The 17,136-nt window shown below is 37.4% G+C and overlaps 2 protein-coding genes across 2 annotated transcripts in view; one reads left to right on the top strand and one right to left on the bottom strand.

Moving 5' to 3' along the window:
* ART3 (ADP-ribosyltransferase 3) overlaps positions 1-17,136 on the top strand; it is a 153,651-nt gene that overhangs the window by 40,675 nt on the left and 95,840 nt on the right. The window lies entirely within an intron of this gene.
* On the bottom strand, positions 14,229-16,583 carry CXCL11 (C-X-C motif chemokine ligand 11). Its single transcript, XM_002924731.4, has 4 exons — positions 16,394-16,583; positions 15,694-15,820; positions 15,282-15,354; positions 14,229-15,060 (listed from the first exon to the last, which is right to left on the bottom strand). The coding sequence occupies exons 1-4, from the start codon at positions 16,452-16,454 to the stop codon at positions 15,037-15,039; spliced, it is 285 nt and encodes a 94-aa protein (XP_002924777.1). The 5' UTR covers positions 16,455-16,583; the 3' UTR covers positions 14,229-15,036.

Below are 17,136 nucleotides of genomic sequence, written 5' to 3'. Positions count from 1 at the left end.
AGCCATAGGTGTGGGTCTCTGGGTAGAACTGAGGGTTGGAATCATGCAGCATTTACTCTTAGAAGAGGCTTATTTAGATAACTTGGCTTACCTATGATAAAGTATACTGGGAATTTACAAAACAAGACAAAGTTGCCCATTTTTCATATCATTTTCATTGTACTGTAACTCCTAGCCTGAAAAATAGAACAAAAAAAGAAAAAATCCATAAGAATTGAAAAGGAAGAAATAAAACTTTGTAGAGATTATCTGCATAGAAAGCCCAAAAGAATTTACTAAATGTTAAAGTAATGTCAGAATTGATTAAAGTAGATAGTTAGAAGATCAGTGTATCATGTTTTCCACATCAGTAACAAATAATTAAAATGTAATTTTAAAAACACAAAATTTACAGTAGCAACAATGAATATTTAAAAACATGAAATACCCAGGAATAAAACTGACAAAGACAAGCAAGACTTGTTTGCAGAAAATGTAGGTGAATTTTTCTAAAATAATGTCAAGTAAAATAGTGTTGAGATTAAATACAGAATAATTACTCTTTTCATAACGTTCAGTATAACTGAAGTTTAATATTTTGTTTAGGTATGTTTATATAAATTTTTTTTAAATGAGAGCAGTGGTTGCACAACAATATGAACGTACTTAATACCACTGAACTGTACACTTATAAATGATTAAGATAGAAAAATGTTATGTTTCTTTCACTGCAATTAAAAAACAAGGGAGTAATAAACACAGAACTCAGGATATTAATTATCTTGGAGGAGGCAAGGGAACATGATGGGGAGGAACATAGTTATAGCTGTATTTTAAGTGATTGTTAATGTTCTGATGAATTAATGGGTCTTCGTTATATTACAAACATATATGTGTGTATATATATGTTTGTGTGTGTGCGCGCGTGCGCATGGATCAGAGGTGACGATGTATGTATCTTCAACTAAAATGATGATTAATCCAAATCTATACACCTGAGATTCATTAAAAAATTAATTTACCATAAGGTCCTCGCTTCAGGGAAATAGTTTTAGATCCCTTATTTCTCCTTTGAAGAGGAACCAAAGAAATGTGGCATAATTATGCCACGACTTTTCTGAGTCATTTTATATCTTAAGTATTGGGGAGTTTCCAAGAATCTCTGTTAAATTATAACAATATTTGGGCTTAGTAGAGTGATTGATGTGTTTAAATCAGCATTCTGTCCCAAGAGGGTCATTGAATTGTTAACCCAGACATCAAAGAACTGAAGAGGGAGAGATGGAAAGACTATGGTTAGTAAATTAAACTGAATAAATGGGCTGGTAGGAGATAAAATTAGAGGATAGGCAAAGAAGAGAAGGAGGTGGGAATTGGTTTCCTTTTTGTTTTTGTTTTTTTTTTTTTTTAAAGATTTTATTTATTTATTTGACAGAGATAGACAGCTAGCGAGAGAGGGAACACAAGCAGGGGGAGTGGGAGAGGAAGAAGCAGGCTCATAGCAGAGGAGCCTGATGTGGGGCTCGAGCCCATAACGCCGGGATCACGCCCTGAGCCGAAGGCAGACGCTTAACCACTGTGCCACCCAGGCGCCCCTCCTTTTTGTTTCCTTTCCCTCCTCTCTCTTTCTTTCTCTGTGTCTCTATTTTTTAAAACTTTTTCTTCAACTTCTTTCATTTTCTGTTTTCTCTCTCTGTTTTCTTCATACCTCTAGAAAGACTGAATCCCAATACAGGGGCTGTCAAATTAGGCATGGTTCCTAATATAAGGAATCTGAAGGATGGCTGATTTTTTAAATAACTGCTTGAATAAACTGCTTAGTGTTAGAATTTATTTTGTTAATATATCAAGATTAATATATGTTTTGTGCTAAGCTGTGCTGTTTTTTAAATTTATCACATTTAATCTTAAATTTGTCACATTTAATCTTGATCACTTTATAAGGTGTACAAGTATCTCTTGTATTTTGGAAGTTTGTGTTATGCCATTTCACTTTCTTTTTTTTCTTTTTTTTGGTTAAGATTTTATTTATTTACTTGAGAGAGAGAGAGAGAGAAAGTGTATATGAGTGGGGAGAGGGGCAGAGGGACAAGCAGACTCCCCTCTGAGCAGGGAGCCAGACAACAGGTGGCTCCATCCCCGGAGTCTGAGATCATGACCTGAGCTGAAGTCAGACACTTAACCAAGTGAGCCACCCAGATGCCTCACGCCACTTCACTTTTTCAAAAACCATATATTAGTATCTGTTTTTGACAACCGAAAGAAATCCAAAGAGGATTTTAGCTTTCATGGAAAAAGATGAAAAGCGAAAAGGGTGTTCAGCATTTGTTTTGCAGAGCCATTATAGAGACAGTACACACCCAGAACAGCAAGCATGGCCCACCAAGTTCCTTGCCCTGGAACTACTCTGAGCATCTCAGCATTAGGCTGCCGTAGCTTTGAACTGTGTCTGTGGGTATCTGTGTTTCATCTTTATTTATTTTGTGCATCTGTTAGCAAGATGCATCCTAAGGTATCAGAAAAGCCTAAGAGAGATTATTTATTGGGTCTAGGAACACTCAAAAATTTTTCCATATAAATTAATGGTAATTATTTCTTTGCTTTATGACATTTTGACTTATGAAAGGTTTCATAGGAATGCTCTACTTTCAGAGAGCAGAGGAAACCTTTACCTGTTTTATAATAAGCTGAAATAGGGTTCTATAGCAGGATTGCCATTTAGGCAGTCTAACTCCAGAGTCTCATAACCACAGTACTGCCTTTGCGAATTGCTTTTATCAGCCTCTAGTGACAAAAATCTATGACATCAACCAACAAATCAGGGTACCTGGTCACCTGAAATGAGTAGCATCAGTTGTCCCTCAGGAAGAAACAGGCTTTCTTGATGAATTTGTCTGACCCAAGATCAAGAGGATTATCAGACAGGGACCTGGAAGAAGACTGAGGGTATGCTCAGCTGGAACTCTGAAAAGGATTTAATGAAGTTGTGTGCAGGATTAAACGAACCAACATGGGATGCTGAGGGCATCTGTGGGAAGTTCATATCATCTCAAAAAGTGGCAAGGCAAGGAAGGGATGTTATTGGAACCTAGTGATAAGCCCATTTCATATTAAGAGAAATAACATATTTTTATGAAAAATAATTGTATTTTCCAAAAGAAATTTGTGAAAAGAGTAACATTGTTTTACATTTTTGCAAATCTCTTTGAAGTATGTGATGTCTGACTTATTAGGAAATAGCTGGAGTCTCCTATTTGTGCATTTAATTTGTTGCAGTATTATGTACCAGTTGGGCCCTGGGAAACTCATGAGAGAATGAGAATAAAGAAGACAAATAATGCCTTAATATTACTATGAGGAGAGTTTTGATTTTGGGGCACCTGGGTGGCTCAGTCGATTAAGAGTCTGACCCTTGATTTTAGCTCAGGTCATGATATCAGGGTTGTGAGATCAAGCCCCATATTGGGCTCCATGCTTAGTGGGCAGTCTGGTTCTCTCCCTCTCCCCCTGCCCCTTTCCCCACTCATGCTTGCTTACTCTCTCTAAAATAACTACTTTTTAAAAGATTTACTTATTTTTAACTTTATAGACTTCCTGAAAGTGTTTCAAGGACCCCTGGGGTGGCATTGAGCCTGGGTGGCTCAGTCAGTTAAGCGTCTGCCTTCGGCTTAGGCTCAGGTCATGATCCCAGGGTCCTGGGATTGAGCCTGCATCAGGCTCCCAGCTCAGTGGGGGTTCTGCTTCTCTCTCTTCCTCTACTCTTCTTCCCTACTTGTGTTCTCTCTCTCTCTCAAATAAATAAATCTTTAAAAAAAAAATTAAGGGCCCCCCCCCTGCAAGGAGTGAGCGTGGGGGTGTCACATGTTGAGAACTATGGTCTTATATATATTTTTTCTATTATTTTATAATAAATGTATTTATTATATATTGTATATAAATGTATATTTTAATGCAAAACAAAAATAACAATAATGACAAATTAATGAAAATACAAATGATTCACAAGATTGTCACTATATAAGTTAGAAAAACAAGTGTTTGAAACACCTGTGAATTTTCTAAGAACATTGTTCAGTACAATATTTGCCAGCTATACAAATGTGAGGATTACTTACTATACAACTAGAAGACCACTTTGTGCAGAGTCTGATGAAAACCCTTTGATTTCTGGTGCTCCAGGCACCAAGAGTTTTATTTTATTAGCATGGGTGCTACAAGAGTTTAAGTAAGTATGACATGGTCTTAGTCCTGAGTAAGCAAGTACTATAGAATAATTGACAACCAGCCATGCACACGCAGAGATCATCAAAGAGATCCCATGATTGCTGAAAGGAGTCTTAGAATCTTATAGGAGAGCAAGGCATTGTAAGCAGGTAAGAATGATGTGTTACAATAGAGTTAGTAAGGAGAGAGTGATGTACTTTAAAATGTTTATGTGTGGGATGGCTCAGGAAAGAATTATGGCAGGTAACTTTTTTTTTTCTTGTAAATTCAGAGAATCATTTTTATTTCTTAGAAAATGATTCTTCTAATACATATTAGTATTAAATTTGGTATTAACCAGTTCACCTCTATCAAAATGTCCTTCGGGGACAATGTGACCCTTAATTTTGAGAGTTTTACATCCAAGTTATTTATTTATTTATTTTTTTAAAGATTTTATTTATTCGACAGAGATAGAGACAGCCAGCGAGAGAAGGAACACAAGTAGGGGGAGTGGGAGAGGAAGAAGCAGGCTCACAGCAGAAGAGCCCGACGTGGGGCTCGATCCCACAATGCCGGGATCACGCCCTGAGCCGAAGGCAGACGCTTAACCGCTGTGCCACCCAGGCGCCCCATCCAAGTTATTTTTGAAATATTTTCTTCCTTTTAAAAATTAATTATATATAAAAACAGCAAAGAAAGCAATGTCTTGAGTACTGTAATACTGAAAATTTTCTTAATAATACTTCCAAGTTTTCCTGTAATACAGAAAAAAATTCATGCCTAAACTTAGTCAAATTTTCTCAGAAATCTATTTTTTTATATTTAAAGTCAATTAACATATAGTGTATTATTAGTTTCATAGGCAGAGGTCAGTGATTCATCAGTCTTATATAATACACAGTGCTCATTACATCATGCCCTCCTTAATGTCCATCACCCAGTTACCCCACTCGCTCACCCCCCTCCCCTCCAGCAACCCTCAGTTTGTTTCCGATGATTGAGTCTTTTATGGTTTATCTCCCTCTCTGATTTCGTCTTGTTTTATTTTTCCCTCCTCCCTCTATGCTCCTGTGGCAGGTAACTGTTTTTATTTTATTTTTTTTAAGATTGTATTTATTTGACAGAGAGAGAGACAGCCAGTGAGAGAGGGAACACAAGCAGGGGGAGTGGGAGAGGATGAAGCAGGCTCCCAGGGGAGCAGGGAGCCGATGCAGGGCTTAATCCCAGGACCCTGGAATCATGCCCTGGGCCGAAGGCAGATGTTTAACGACTGAGCCACCCAGGCACCCCAGTGGCAGGTAACTCTTGAACAGAGTATGGAAAAGTGAGTAGGTGTTGGACAAGTGGATGAAGAAGGGCATTTCAGATAGAAAATAGCATGGGGGATGCCTGGGTGGCTCAGTTAGTTGGGTGGCTGCCTTTGGCTCAGGTCTTGCTTGGTCCCAGGGGCTTGGGGTCGGGTCCTGCATTGGGCTACTTGCTCAGTGGGGAGCCTGCTTCTCCCTCTGCCTGCAGCTCCCCCTGTTTGTGCGCGCTCATGCTCTTTCTCTCTAACAAATAAAATCTTTTTTTTTTTTAAGAAAATAGCATGAAGTGACAAATAATTGAACATGATGGGAGTAGAGGGTTTAAGGAGGTAACAGTAGCATTCATAAAGGTAGGCTGAGCAGTGTGTACTTATTCAGAGGGCAGTGAGAAGGTGTGGAAAGATTATAAAAGGAAAATATCAGATTTGCATTTTAGAAGATATCAGAGAAAACCAGAGCTGAACAATAGTTAAAGCAGTAAAAACAGATTTTTGTTCTAGAACTATTACAGTAGGGAAAAAGAACCTTCAGAATAGAACTGGGCTCAGTTCAATTACAGTATGGAAAGTTAGGGATTTATATCCAGGAAGTGTGTGTGTGTGGTGGGGGGAGATTAATGCATGTAAAATTATTAAGGGAGTAGGGTAATTTTTGCTAAACTACACAGGATCTACACAGGATTCTTGCTGAAGGCAGGCCAAAGTGATCAGATATCACTGGGGGATGGTAGGAGATGAGGAAATTGACAGATATAAAGAGTGATCAGGTATCAAGGGTAGCGAATTTTTGCTAAACTTATTTAGCAGAATTCTTGCTAAAACTGGATCCTGCAAAGATGAACACAGAAATCCAAAGGTCAAGGCCTAGTTGAGAAGAGGGTTCAGAGGAACAAGCTAAAGGTTGGTCAACGAAAGAGTCTTTGTCAAAGGTAACTGTTGGAATGTGGGAGGGAGGCTAAGAGGGTCGTAGATTAGGAATAAGAGCTAATTAGGGCTTGAACTGAAGCTTGAACCATAGAGATAGAAGAGAAAGGAATGAATTGAAGAAATTTAATGTGGTATGGATTGTACTTGCAGGTCATGTCATTTGGACAGATGCCGAATATAAATGGCAAGGGGGGGCGCCTGGGTGGCTCAGTCGTTAAACTCTGCCTTCGGCTCAGGGCCTGATCCCAGGGTCCTGGGATCCAGCCCTGCATTGGGCTCCCTGCTCCACTGGGAGCCTGCTTCTTCCTCTCCCACTCCCCCTGCTTGTGTTCCCTCTCTCGCTGGCTGTTTCTCTCTCTGTCAAATAAATAAATAAAATCTTAAAAAAAAAAAAAAAATATATATATATATATATAAATAAATAAACGGCAAGAGGTTTCTTCCTAATCCTTGCTTTGCTTCCTGCTATTTTTTTTTAACAGGGTGAATGGAATATATGTGTGCGAATGTGTGGTGCATGTAGATATATTTTTTGTGCTGACATATGTACTGAAGGCAATTTAGATGATTTTATTTTCAGAATCTTGTGACAACCTCTAGAGTGTGATGAAACCAAGAGCAGGTAGTCCATAAGCTTATGGCTTTGTTGAAGAGAGGCCCAGGGTCAAGGTATAGGTAGAGATAGGGGCAGTGTTGGTCTTCTCTTTCAATTGTCATAGAAAACAGAAATCATACTTTGAAATATAGTGCTATGTTTCTGAACTCATGCATTTGGGAGGACCTTTACAAGTATGGCCGACTTAGTCGTTTGGGGGAAGATCTAATATTTGAGAGCACTATAAAAATGATTGTATTTTAGCAAGGGTGCATTACCTCCTTCCTAAAACAAAGATTTAAATAAATACTGTATGAATTTTTTGTTCCATTTTTAATCAAAGATTTAGAACAGGTCTAGATTTAATTGCAATTGAGTCATTGCCTTTTCTGGGAGGGGGAATCTTAAGTATGCAGTTCAATATGATGAAGTTTCACAGTGCATGCTATTCCATATTTTATTTATTTTTTTAAGGATTTATTTATTTTTAGGGAGAGTGTAAGTGGGGGGAGGGGCAGAGGGAGAGACTCTTCAAACAGACTCCTTGCTGAGTGCAGAGCCCAGCCTGGAGCTTAATCCCACGATCCTGAGATCACGACCTGAGCCATAACCAAGAGTCAGGTGCTTAACCAATTGAGTCACCCAGGTGCCCCACTATTCCATATTTTAGATCATCATTTCATTTTCTTCAAGCTCTTATTAAAATTTGTCTTTTCTTCATAAGTAATTTAAAGAATGCCAAATCATCTCTTAATTCATCTCATGGCATTTCTTTTTTTTTTTTTTTTTTAAGATTTTATTTCTTTATTCAACAGAGATAGAGACAGCCAGTGAGAGAGGGAACACAAGCAGGGGGAGTGGGAGAGGAAGAAGCAGGCTCATAGTGGAGAGCCCGATGTGGGGCTCGATCCCGTAACGCCGGGATCACGCCCTGAGCCGAAGGCAGACGCTTTAACCGCTATGCCACCCAGGCGCCCCCATGGCATTTCTAAGATAGTTGCAGTCTATTGAGCAGCACCAAGCAACTTCATCTGCATTTATGGGGCTGGGATTTCCAGGAAGTGTAATTGTCCTTCTTTGGTACCTAAATGAAACAATAGTTGCAATGTACAGAAAGATGTCAGTTTCAAATAAAATTTACAGACAAGGGAAGAAGAAGCAACTAGGTGACATTACCTTTCCCCTCTTACCAAACAGTTGTGAGTATGAGAGTGTAGTGTTTTAATCCACAGGATGCATTGACTGTATCATAAAGATTTATATTTGTTGGTTCTGGAAGTCTTTAAGAAACATATACTAAAGAGGTATATTAATTCTATGTGGGTATGTTTAGTACATACTCAATAGCCAAACATAATTAAATACAGTCTATTCTGGTATCATGCAAAATTATCCCATCTATTTATAAGCTCCTTCTGGTTAATTAGAGGAAACAGTTCTGAATTTCTAAATCACTGTAAATATTTGGCATCTCAGGTTGTATGTATTTAAAACCCAACCTGCAGGGGAGCCTGGGTGGCTCAGTCCGTTAAGTGTTTGCCTTTGGTTCAGGTCATGATCCCAGAGTTCCAGGATCAAGCCCCACATTTGGCTTCCTGCTTAATGGGGAGTCTGCTTCTCCTGCTCCCTCTGCCCCTCCTCCTGCTCCTTCTCTCTCTCTTGCTCACTGTCTCTCACAAATAAATAAATAACATCTTTAAAAAATTTTTGTTAAAAGAAAAAAACCCCAACCTACAGTTTTCTTTGCTAAACCGTATCTTCCCCTGATTTCCCTGTTTGTGTTAGTGGCAGTATTAATCTTTTAAACATCAAAATCTCAGCTTTTCCTGATTCCCTTTTGTTTTCATTTCAGATTCAGATCCTTAGCATTTTCCTTGATTCCTTTCCTGAGCTTCAGCCTTCACATCCAGTCCGTCACTAAGTTTTGTTGATTTTCTTTCTGCAATGTAATTCTTTTTTTTTTTTTAAGATTTTATTTATTTATTTGACAGAGACAGCCAGTGAGAGAGGGAACACAAGCAGGGGGAGTGGAGAGGAAGAAGCAGGCTCCCAGCGGAGGAGCCTGATGTGGGGGCTCGATCCCAGAACGCCGGGATCACGCCCTGAGCCGAAGGCAGACGCTTAACGACTGAGCCACCCAGGCGCCCCTCTGCAATGTAATTCATCATATTTCCATTCTTACTATTACCACGTCAGTTTAGCCCTTATTTTTTATATTGTGATAAAGTACATGTAGAGGTTAACATTTTAACCATTTAAAACTATACAATTCAGTGACTCTAAGTGCATTCACAGTGTTATATAACCATCACTATTATCTAGTTCTAAAACTTTTTCATTACCCCAGACAGAAACTCTGTACCCATTAAATAGTCATTCCTGATTACCTACTTTCAGTCCCTGACAACCTCTAATTTGTTTCTGTGAATTTGCCTGTTCTGGATAATTCATATAAATGGAATCATACATATGTTACCTTTTGTGTTCGGTTTCTTTTACTTAGCATCTTCTCCCACCCCACCCCCAAGATTTTATTCATTCATTCATTCATTCATTCATTTATTTTTTACGAGAGAGCGAGAGCACGCACATGCACAAGTGGCCGGGGGGACAAGCAGACTCTATGCTGAGTGTGGGGAGCCCGAGCCGAAATTAAGAGTTGGGCACTTAACTGACTGAGCCACTCAGGAGCCCCTTAGCATCTTATTTTTAGGGTTAATCTATATTGTAGTCTATGTCAGTATTTCATTTATTTTTATGGGTAAGTAATATTCTATTGTGTATATATATCACATTTTTTTATCCATTTATCTTTTGATGGGTATTTAGGTGTTTCTCCTTTCAGCTATTGTGAACAGTGCTATATGAACATTTGTGTGCAAAATTTGTTTGAATAACTGTTTTCATTTCTTTTGGTTATATACCTAGGAGTCTGATTGCTGGGTTATATATATGGTGATGCTGTTTAACTTACTGTCCTTACTTTGCAAATCATTGTTTCCTGAAGTGTGGGACCTACCAGGAGGCTCACTGATAATAACATTTAATATTAGTTAATTAATTAATCTCATTTTAATTTTAGTCCCCCTGATTAAATCATGGAAAGTCTCAATTTGGTATTAGTATGGCTTTCAAACACCTCATCAACCATGTTAATATCTCTTTGACAAACACAGAGAAGGCCTGAGGCTTTGAAATTTTGGCACAAAATAGCATCTAGCTGGAATTTAGCATTTGTTCCTTGTGTTTCCTTTTATTGTTACATTTTATTTCTATAGCAAGTGACACTGATTTCACACATAGTGAAAATTTGCCTTTTTATATAAATGTAAGTAAAATAAAGGTGATACACAGAATTTGCAAAATGTAATGAAGATTGATTAGAAAACATAGTAAAAAATTGTGAAGATGGTATGAGAGTGACTTGAAGTTAGGGAAATACAGACCTGAACTATGGCAACATATTTCTTTTCCAAGTCTTTCCCAATTGCAGTCAATCTCCTGTCCCATTCCCAGAATAATTTAGAATAATTGGATAGTTTCATTCTTCTGTTTATGAATGTTTCATGAATCTCCACTTTATAAAAAGTAAAACTCAAAGTTGTTTAGCTGGACTTTTGAAGTCCTTTATATCTTCACTCCAAACCAATCTAATTATTATTTTTAAAACTCACCTTCTACTTTCTTACCATTGTTCATTCCTACATGCTCTCTCTCTGCTGTAAGTTCCTTTCTCCTTAGTTTCTATTGCCATTCATTCTGTTCTCACATATTTTGAGAATTTCATGTGCCAGTCACTCTACTGTGGATTAGGACTAAAATGGCTTTCTTACTGAGCTTATACTTGTGGGAGGGAGAGTAGATATTAAACAGAGGAATAATTCTTTACAGTTACAGTTGCAATAAATACATTTGCAATAAATAGTGTGATAGAAAAGAAGACAGTGTTACAAAAACAAATAGGGTATCTAGTCTGACATTGAAGGAGTGCTTTCAAAGATAACCTCTTGGTGAAAATGTCATTTAAGCTGAGATTTAAGTGATTGGTAGGCATTAGTTCAGTGAAGAAATGGGCAAAGGGAATAGTACATGCAAAGGTACTGAGGTGGGAAGACTCTTGGCTCAAGTATGTTTATTCTTTAATATGCTTATTTTGCCATGAAGAAATTTAAGTATATGTTATCTACTCAATAATAATGTGCTGGTCTATACTACTTTTCTAAAAGAACCAAATTTATCATGAAGTCCTAACTCAATGAATTTTTGAAGATACTCTAAAAAAGAAATGACTGCCAATAGTAGAATATTAGATCCAAGTTTTAAAACTATCCTGGGAATGTATATAGAAGTCTCATTTCAATATGGAAGTTTATATGAGTTTGTGATACATAAAGAATATGTTTATGCTATATATCTGTATTATGTCTTTATACTCTATATCATATTATAAATATGTGATATAAATTATATAGATTTATATACAAATACTTGGATAACAGTTGGCTTCTTATTAATGCTGGTAAGCACCAATCAGAAAGCTAGTCAGTAAGAGGGCCTGTTTGGAGCCAGGTACCCTGCTCTGCTATTTACTTTTCTGTTCATTCTCTGATCCACTTTATGGTTGGCTCCAATATCAATGGGAAAGATGCACAAATGATATGTTAAAGTCGCTTTTTAAAAAAATATATTTTATTTATTCATTTGAGAGAGAGATTGAGAGCATGAGCAGGGGGGAGAGGCAGAAGGAGAAGACTTCCCGCTGAGCGTGGAGCCCAATGTCGGGCTTGATCCCAAGACCCAGAGATCATGACCTGAGCCAAAGGCAGATACCCAACCATTTGAGCCATGCAGGCACCCCTCCCCTCTTTTTTTGTTTTTATGTAACCAGTAATATCTGATTATTTTATGGTAATTCTATAACAAATATTTTCATGTTTCAAATGTATAGATGTCTGTTTAAATCAGCGAAGATTTTTGGTTACATGCAGGGAAAAACACTGGTTAACTTCAACAGAAAAGGAATTTAATTGTTAGTTGAAGAATCTATAGGAAGACTGAAGAATCAGACATGGAAAATAGACAAAAACCCAAGGGAGCTAGGTTGCAGGAGGGACTAGGCATAGTCATGTTACAGGAATATGTGTTAAGACGCTGCAGATCTAAGATTTATACCACTCCTACTGCCACTTTAAATACTTTTTTTTTTTTTTTTTAAACTGATAGCCTCTTTGTGGTGCCAGGTGGAGTTCAAAGTCTCGGGTAGGAGTGGTCAGGCTGAGACCTTGCTCTGGCTGCCTGGGAGGATCTCCTTCCTTTGGTTTTCTCTTTTGACCTCCAGCCCAGACTTCCATAATAAGGGATTTGCCCTAAGTAAGAAGGGGGTTTAAAACAGACCTGGGAAGAAACCTTAAAAAAAGGAGACCAGTGTCTTTCACAATTACCCATTAAAATATGTTTCTAAACAATTCTTTGTGATGACAGGTAGCTATATATTTCTTGAAATACAAGTTAAAATTGTTAAAGGCATCTCAATTTTTAGAAAACATATGATGGCTTCTGTTTTAAGAAGGGTTGTGATATTTTACTACAAGAAAATGATTTTGATTCTTTTCAAATTAAAATTGTCTAGATATCCCAAAATTTTATGGTTGTAGGCATGACTAAACAGTAGATTATGTGTTTTTCTAAGAAAAAAAAATCCTAGAGTACAGATCATTTACCACTTTGGTTAGGTTTGTTCCTAGATATCTTACTGTTTTTGGTTCAGTTGTAAATGGGATTAATTCCTTGATTTCTCTTTCTGCTTCTTCATTATGGGTGTATAGAAATGCAAGAGATTTCTGTATGTTGATTTTGCTTCGTGTGACTTCACTAAATTTGTATATGAATTTTAGCAATTTTTTGATGGAGTCTTTCAGGTTTTCTACATAGAGTATCATGTCATCTGCAAATAGTGAAAGTTTGGCTTCCTCCTTGCCGATTTGGATGCCTTTTATTTGTTTTTGTTGTCTGATTGCTGTGGCTAGCATTTCCAGTACTATGTTAAATAACAGTGGTGACAGTGTATATTCCTGCCTTGTTCCTGACCACAGAGGAAAAGCTTAGTTTTAGCCCTGGGTTTTTTGTATATGGCCTTCATTATGTTTTTGTTATGTTCCCTCAAATCCTACTTTGTTGAAGGTTTTTATCATGAATGGATGTTGTACTTTGTCAAATGCCAAATTATGGAAAGAGCCCAAATATCCACTGATAAATGAAGGGATAAAGAAGATGTAAGGTGTGTGTGTGTGTGTATTTATATATACAGTGAAACATTACTCAGGCATAAAAAAATGAAATCTTGCCATTTGCAATGACATGGATAGAGCTAAGCAAAATAAGTCAGAGAAAGACAAATACCGTAGATTTCACTAATATGTGGAATTTAAGAAACAAAAGAAATGAACATAGGGAAAATAAAAAGGGAGGCAAACCAAGAAACAGACTCTTGACTATAGTGAATAAACTGATGGTTACCAGAGGGAGTTGGGTGGGGGGATGGGTTAAATAGGTGATGGGGGTTAAGGAGGGCACTTATGATGAGCATCCAGGTGTTGTATGTAAGCATAGAATCACACCTGAATTCTACACCTGAAACTAGTATTACACTATATATTAACTATAACTGGAATTTATTTTATTTTATTTTAATTTTTTTAAGATTTTATTTATTTATTTGATAGAGAGGCAGCAAGAGAAGGAACACAAGCAGGGGTAGTGGGAGAGGGAGAAGCAGGCTTCCTGCTGAACAGGGAGCCTTATGCAGGGCTCGATCCCAGAACCCTGGGATCTTGACCTGAGCTGAAGCAGGCACTTAATGACTGAGCCACCCAGGCACCCCTATAACTGGAATTTAAATTAAAAAAAGGAAAAGAACCCTGGGGCGCCTGGGTGGCACAGCGGTTAAGCGTCTGCCTTTGGCTCAGGGCGTGATCCCGGCGTTATGGGATCAAGCCCCACATCAGGCTTCTCCACTGGGAGACTGCTTCTTCCTCTCCCACTCCCTCTGCTTGTGTTCCCTCTCTCACTGGCTGTCTCTCTCTGTCAAATTAATAAATAAAGTCTTTAAAAAAAAAATCTTAAAGAAAAGAAAAGAAAAAGAACCCAGCAAGTAAAAGTGATTGCCAGACATATGCATATATTCATTTTTCAACATTTTTTGGTAGGCAAAAGTGTTTTATATTTAAAATGTATCCAAAATATTGCTATAATTTGTAAGTATAGATAGAACCAAAATGTACAGTAAACATACATATCTTTATTGCATATCTCAATGAAAGGGGTGCATGGGTGGCTCAGTTGGTGAAGTGTCCGACTCTTGGTCTCGGCTCAGGTCTTGATCCCAGGGTTGTGAGTTCAGGCCCTGTGTTGGGGTTCCAGTGTGGAGCCGACTTAAAATAAATAGATAAAACCAAACTACCACCACAAAATCTCAATGAAAAGAAAAAGTTGCTGAAAAAAATCAAATTAAGACCAGAGCTACTAATTCAGTTATGAAATATTTGCACTCTTATCTGTTTCCTTAGCTTATAATTTTTTTCATAGTACATTTCATGAATTATAGCCTTTTTATAAAATTGTTGCCCTACACAAATACGTGCTATGATTTTTGGGTAAAAAATGTGGATTTGCATTAAAAATTATTTGGGGAATGTTTATTACACACATGGATGCATTTGACTCATACAGTCTTGACTCCAGTAATATGTTAATGTCTCCATTGTAAGTGAAGATTGTAATATGGCAGATAGATCAAGTACAAACACATAACTTCTAGATACAGAAATGTTTTCATAGTCACAAAAGAATAGTTTTAACCGTCAGATTTCTGAGATTTGCTGACGTAGAAATGAATGAATGTACATTGCAACAGGCAGGAGAAAATCTGTTTCCTATTGTGGAATTCTTATCACTTTAGTTGTCACAGTTAAACTTGTTCTAAGTTTTCAGATCCTCTTCCCAGGACGCCATACATTTTGATATTTTAAAAATTCATTCTTTTAATTTTCTGAAATGAGAAAGTGAGAGGGTTTTAAGCGTTGTGCTTCTTATTTCCCAGTGATTGAGATGACATGTAAAAACATACAAAGGGAAGCTAGTTAAACCAAAGACCTCTTATCAGAATGCTTCACACAAAATCCTAGCAGAATCTTTTCTGCAAGTCTGTTTTCTCAAAAGATCTGTCTTGGATAAAATAATTTATAAAATGGAAGTAATCTGGTACCCTACCTTCATTATAATGCTTGCTTGCTTCGATTTGGGATTTAGGCATCTTTGTCCTTTATGTGCTTTCAGGGTGATACTGTTAAGGGAAGATCCAAAACAGTCTTAAAATTTTGGATGGAAAAACATAAGCAAAACAAAAACATAAAACAAAAACTTCCCACCACAGTCATCTTTTTTTTTTTTTTTTTTAAAGATTTTATTTATTTATTTATTTGAGAGATAGAGACAGCCAGTGAGAGAGGGAACACAAGCAGGGGGAGTGGGAGAGGAAGAAGCAGGCTCATAGCGGAGGAGCCTGATGTGGGGCTCGATCCCATAACGCCGGGATCACGCCCTGAGCCAAAGGCAGACGCTTAACCTCTGTGCCACCCAGGCGCCCCCCACCACAGTCATCTTTAGCAAGTTCAGTACTTACATCACTTCTGTTTTGTCACAGTTGTTACTTGGATAAATTATGGTCGCTTTCTCAATATCTGCCACTTTTACTGCTCTTACTCCAGGGCCTATGCAAAGACAGCGTCCCCCTTTGAACATGGGGAAGCCTAGAACAGATCACAGCATCAGTTACTAACACATCTGATTGCAGTGGATGATTGTATTTTATGATCCTCTTGAAGAATGTGAGCAGGGTTTTCGTTAAGGATAAAGGTAGCAGTTTGTCAAATAGCACTTGACACTGCTATTACTGGCAAAGGAATGTAAGATGTTGATTTTCTCTTTAAATTTGTAAACTAACTATTAAAGAATAAAGGGAAGCATGAAAATTTATTGGAGATTAAGATTATTTGCCTCGTTTTTGTGCTCAAGAATATTTCCAGGAAGCTAATAACATTATCTAACATAAAATCTTAACAGACATTTAAAACTATTGCTTAAGGCTCTTGCCAGATATTGTAGTCAAATAAAAAACTCCATGAAGTTTATCAATTCTAGTTTCAGTAATCATCTCTAGTACCTTAAACACTTCAAACATTTTCTGTCAAAGCAGTAGTAACTTCCGATGTGTGAGGTTAAATAAAAATTTACTAAATCTTTTAAGAAAAGATGGGAAAAAAAAGAGATTTGAAGCATTAGAAAATAAATTTATAAGCTAAGAAGTAAAAGTTACCATGTACCTTGAACAATTGTAGCACAGAATATCACAGCCAAGACTATAACGGTGCCCTTCACACTCATGTTTGTCTTTTGCTGCTCTTGCTGCTGCTTCAGTGTTGATACTCTTCTTGGAGGGAGTAGAAATGCTGAACATGAAAGAAGTTCTTGATTGGCATATGCAGGGCATTTTTATACACCTATAATCCTGTTAGGGCAACAGGAATTCCCCTCCTTGAGTCATGCTCTTTTGCTTCCAAGAGTTTCTATTTTGCTCTCATCTACATGTCACTGTCCTTTCCTGTTTGTTACAGTGCTGCAAGTAATAAGAATGTGAAAGTACTTCGTAAAGAGTAAAGAGCTATATAAACATAGAATAGGGTACACCCAAATGGGAACCAGCCTTGTCAAAGTAGCATTTCCTAGAAATGTATTGCATTATGGGATTGACCATGGACAATGAATTCTGATTGCCATTCATTCTTTCATTCAGGAAGATTGTCTTCCTACTCTCAGTCTGTTCACCCTCCATTCTTCATATCTCTCTAAAAAAGAACATTCTTAAACAGTTTTTATGACCTTTTGCTTTTAAGCCCAAACTCTTAATATGTAAGGCCTACGTTGTTTGACATTGAATGACTTTTATTTAACCTTATTTATATTTATGCTGACTATAATTGCACAGCTAAACAAGTCTCCCTGTACTTCTGAATTTATATCCATTTGTTTTTGCATGTTTAACATGCAAAACAGTTTTTACTTTATA

The sequence above is a fragment of the Ailuropoda melanoleuca genome, chromosome 11 (genome assembly GCF_002007445.2).
Source record: "Ailuropoda melanoleuca isolate Jingjing chromosome 11, ASM200744v2, whole genome shotgun sequence".
In the NCBI taxonomy this organism is placed as follows: Eukaryota; Metazoa; Chordata; class Mammalia; order Carnivora; family Ursidae; genus Ailuropoda; species Ailuropoda melanoleuca.
Note: the sequence above shows the minus strand (reverse complement) of the source record. Positions and strands in the feature narration are given on the sequence as shown.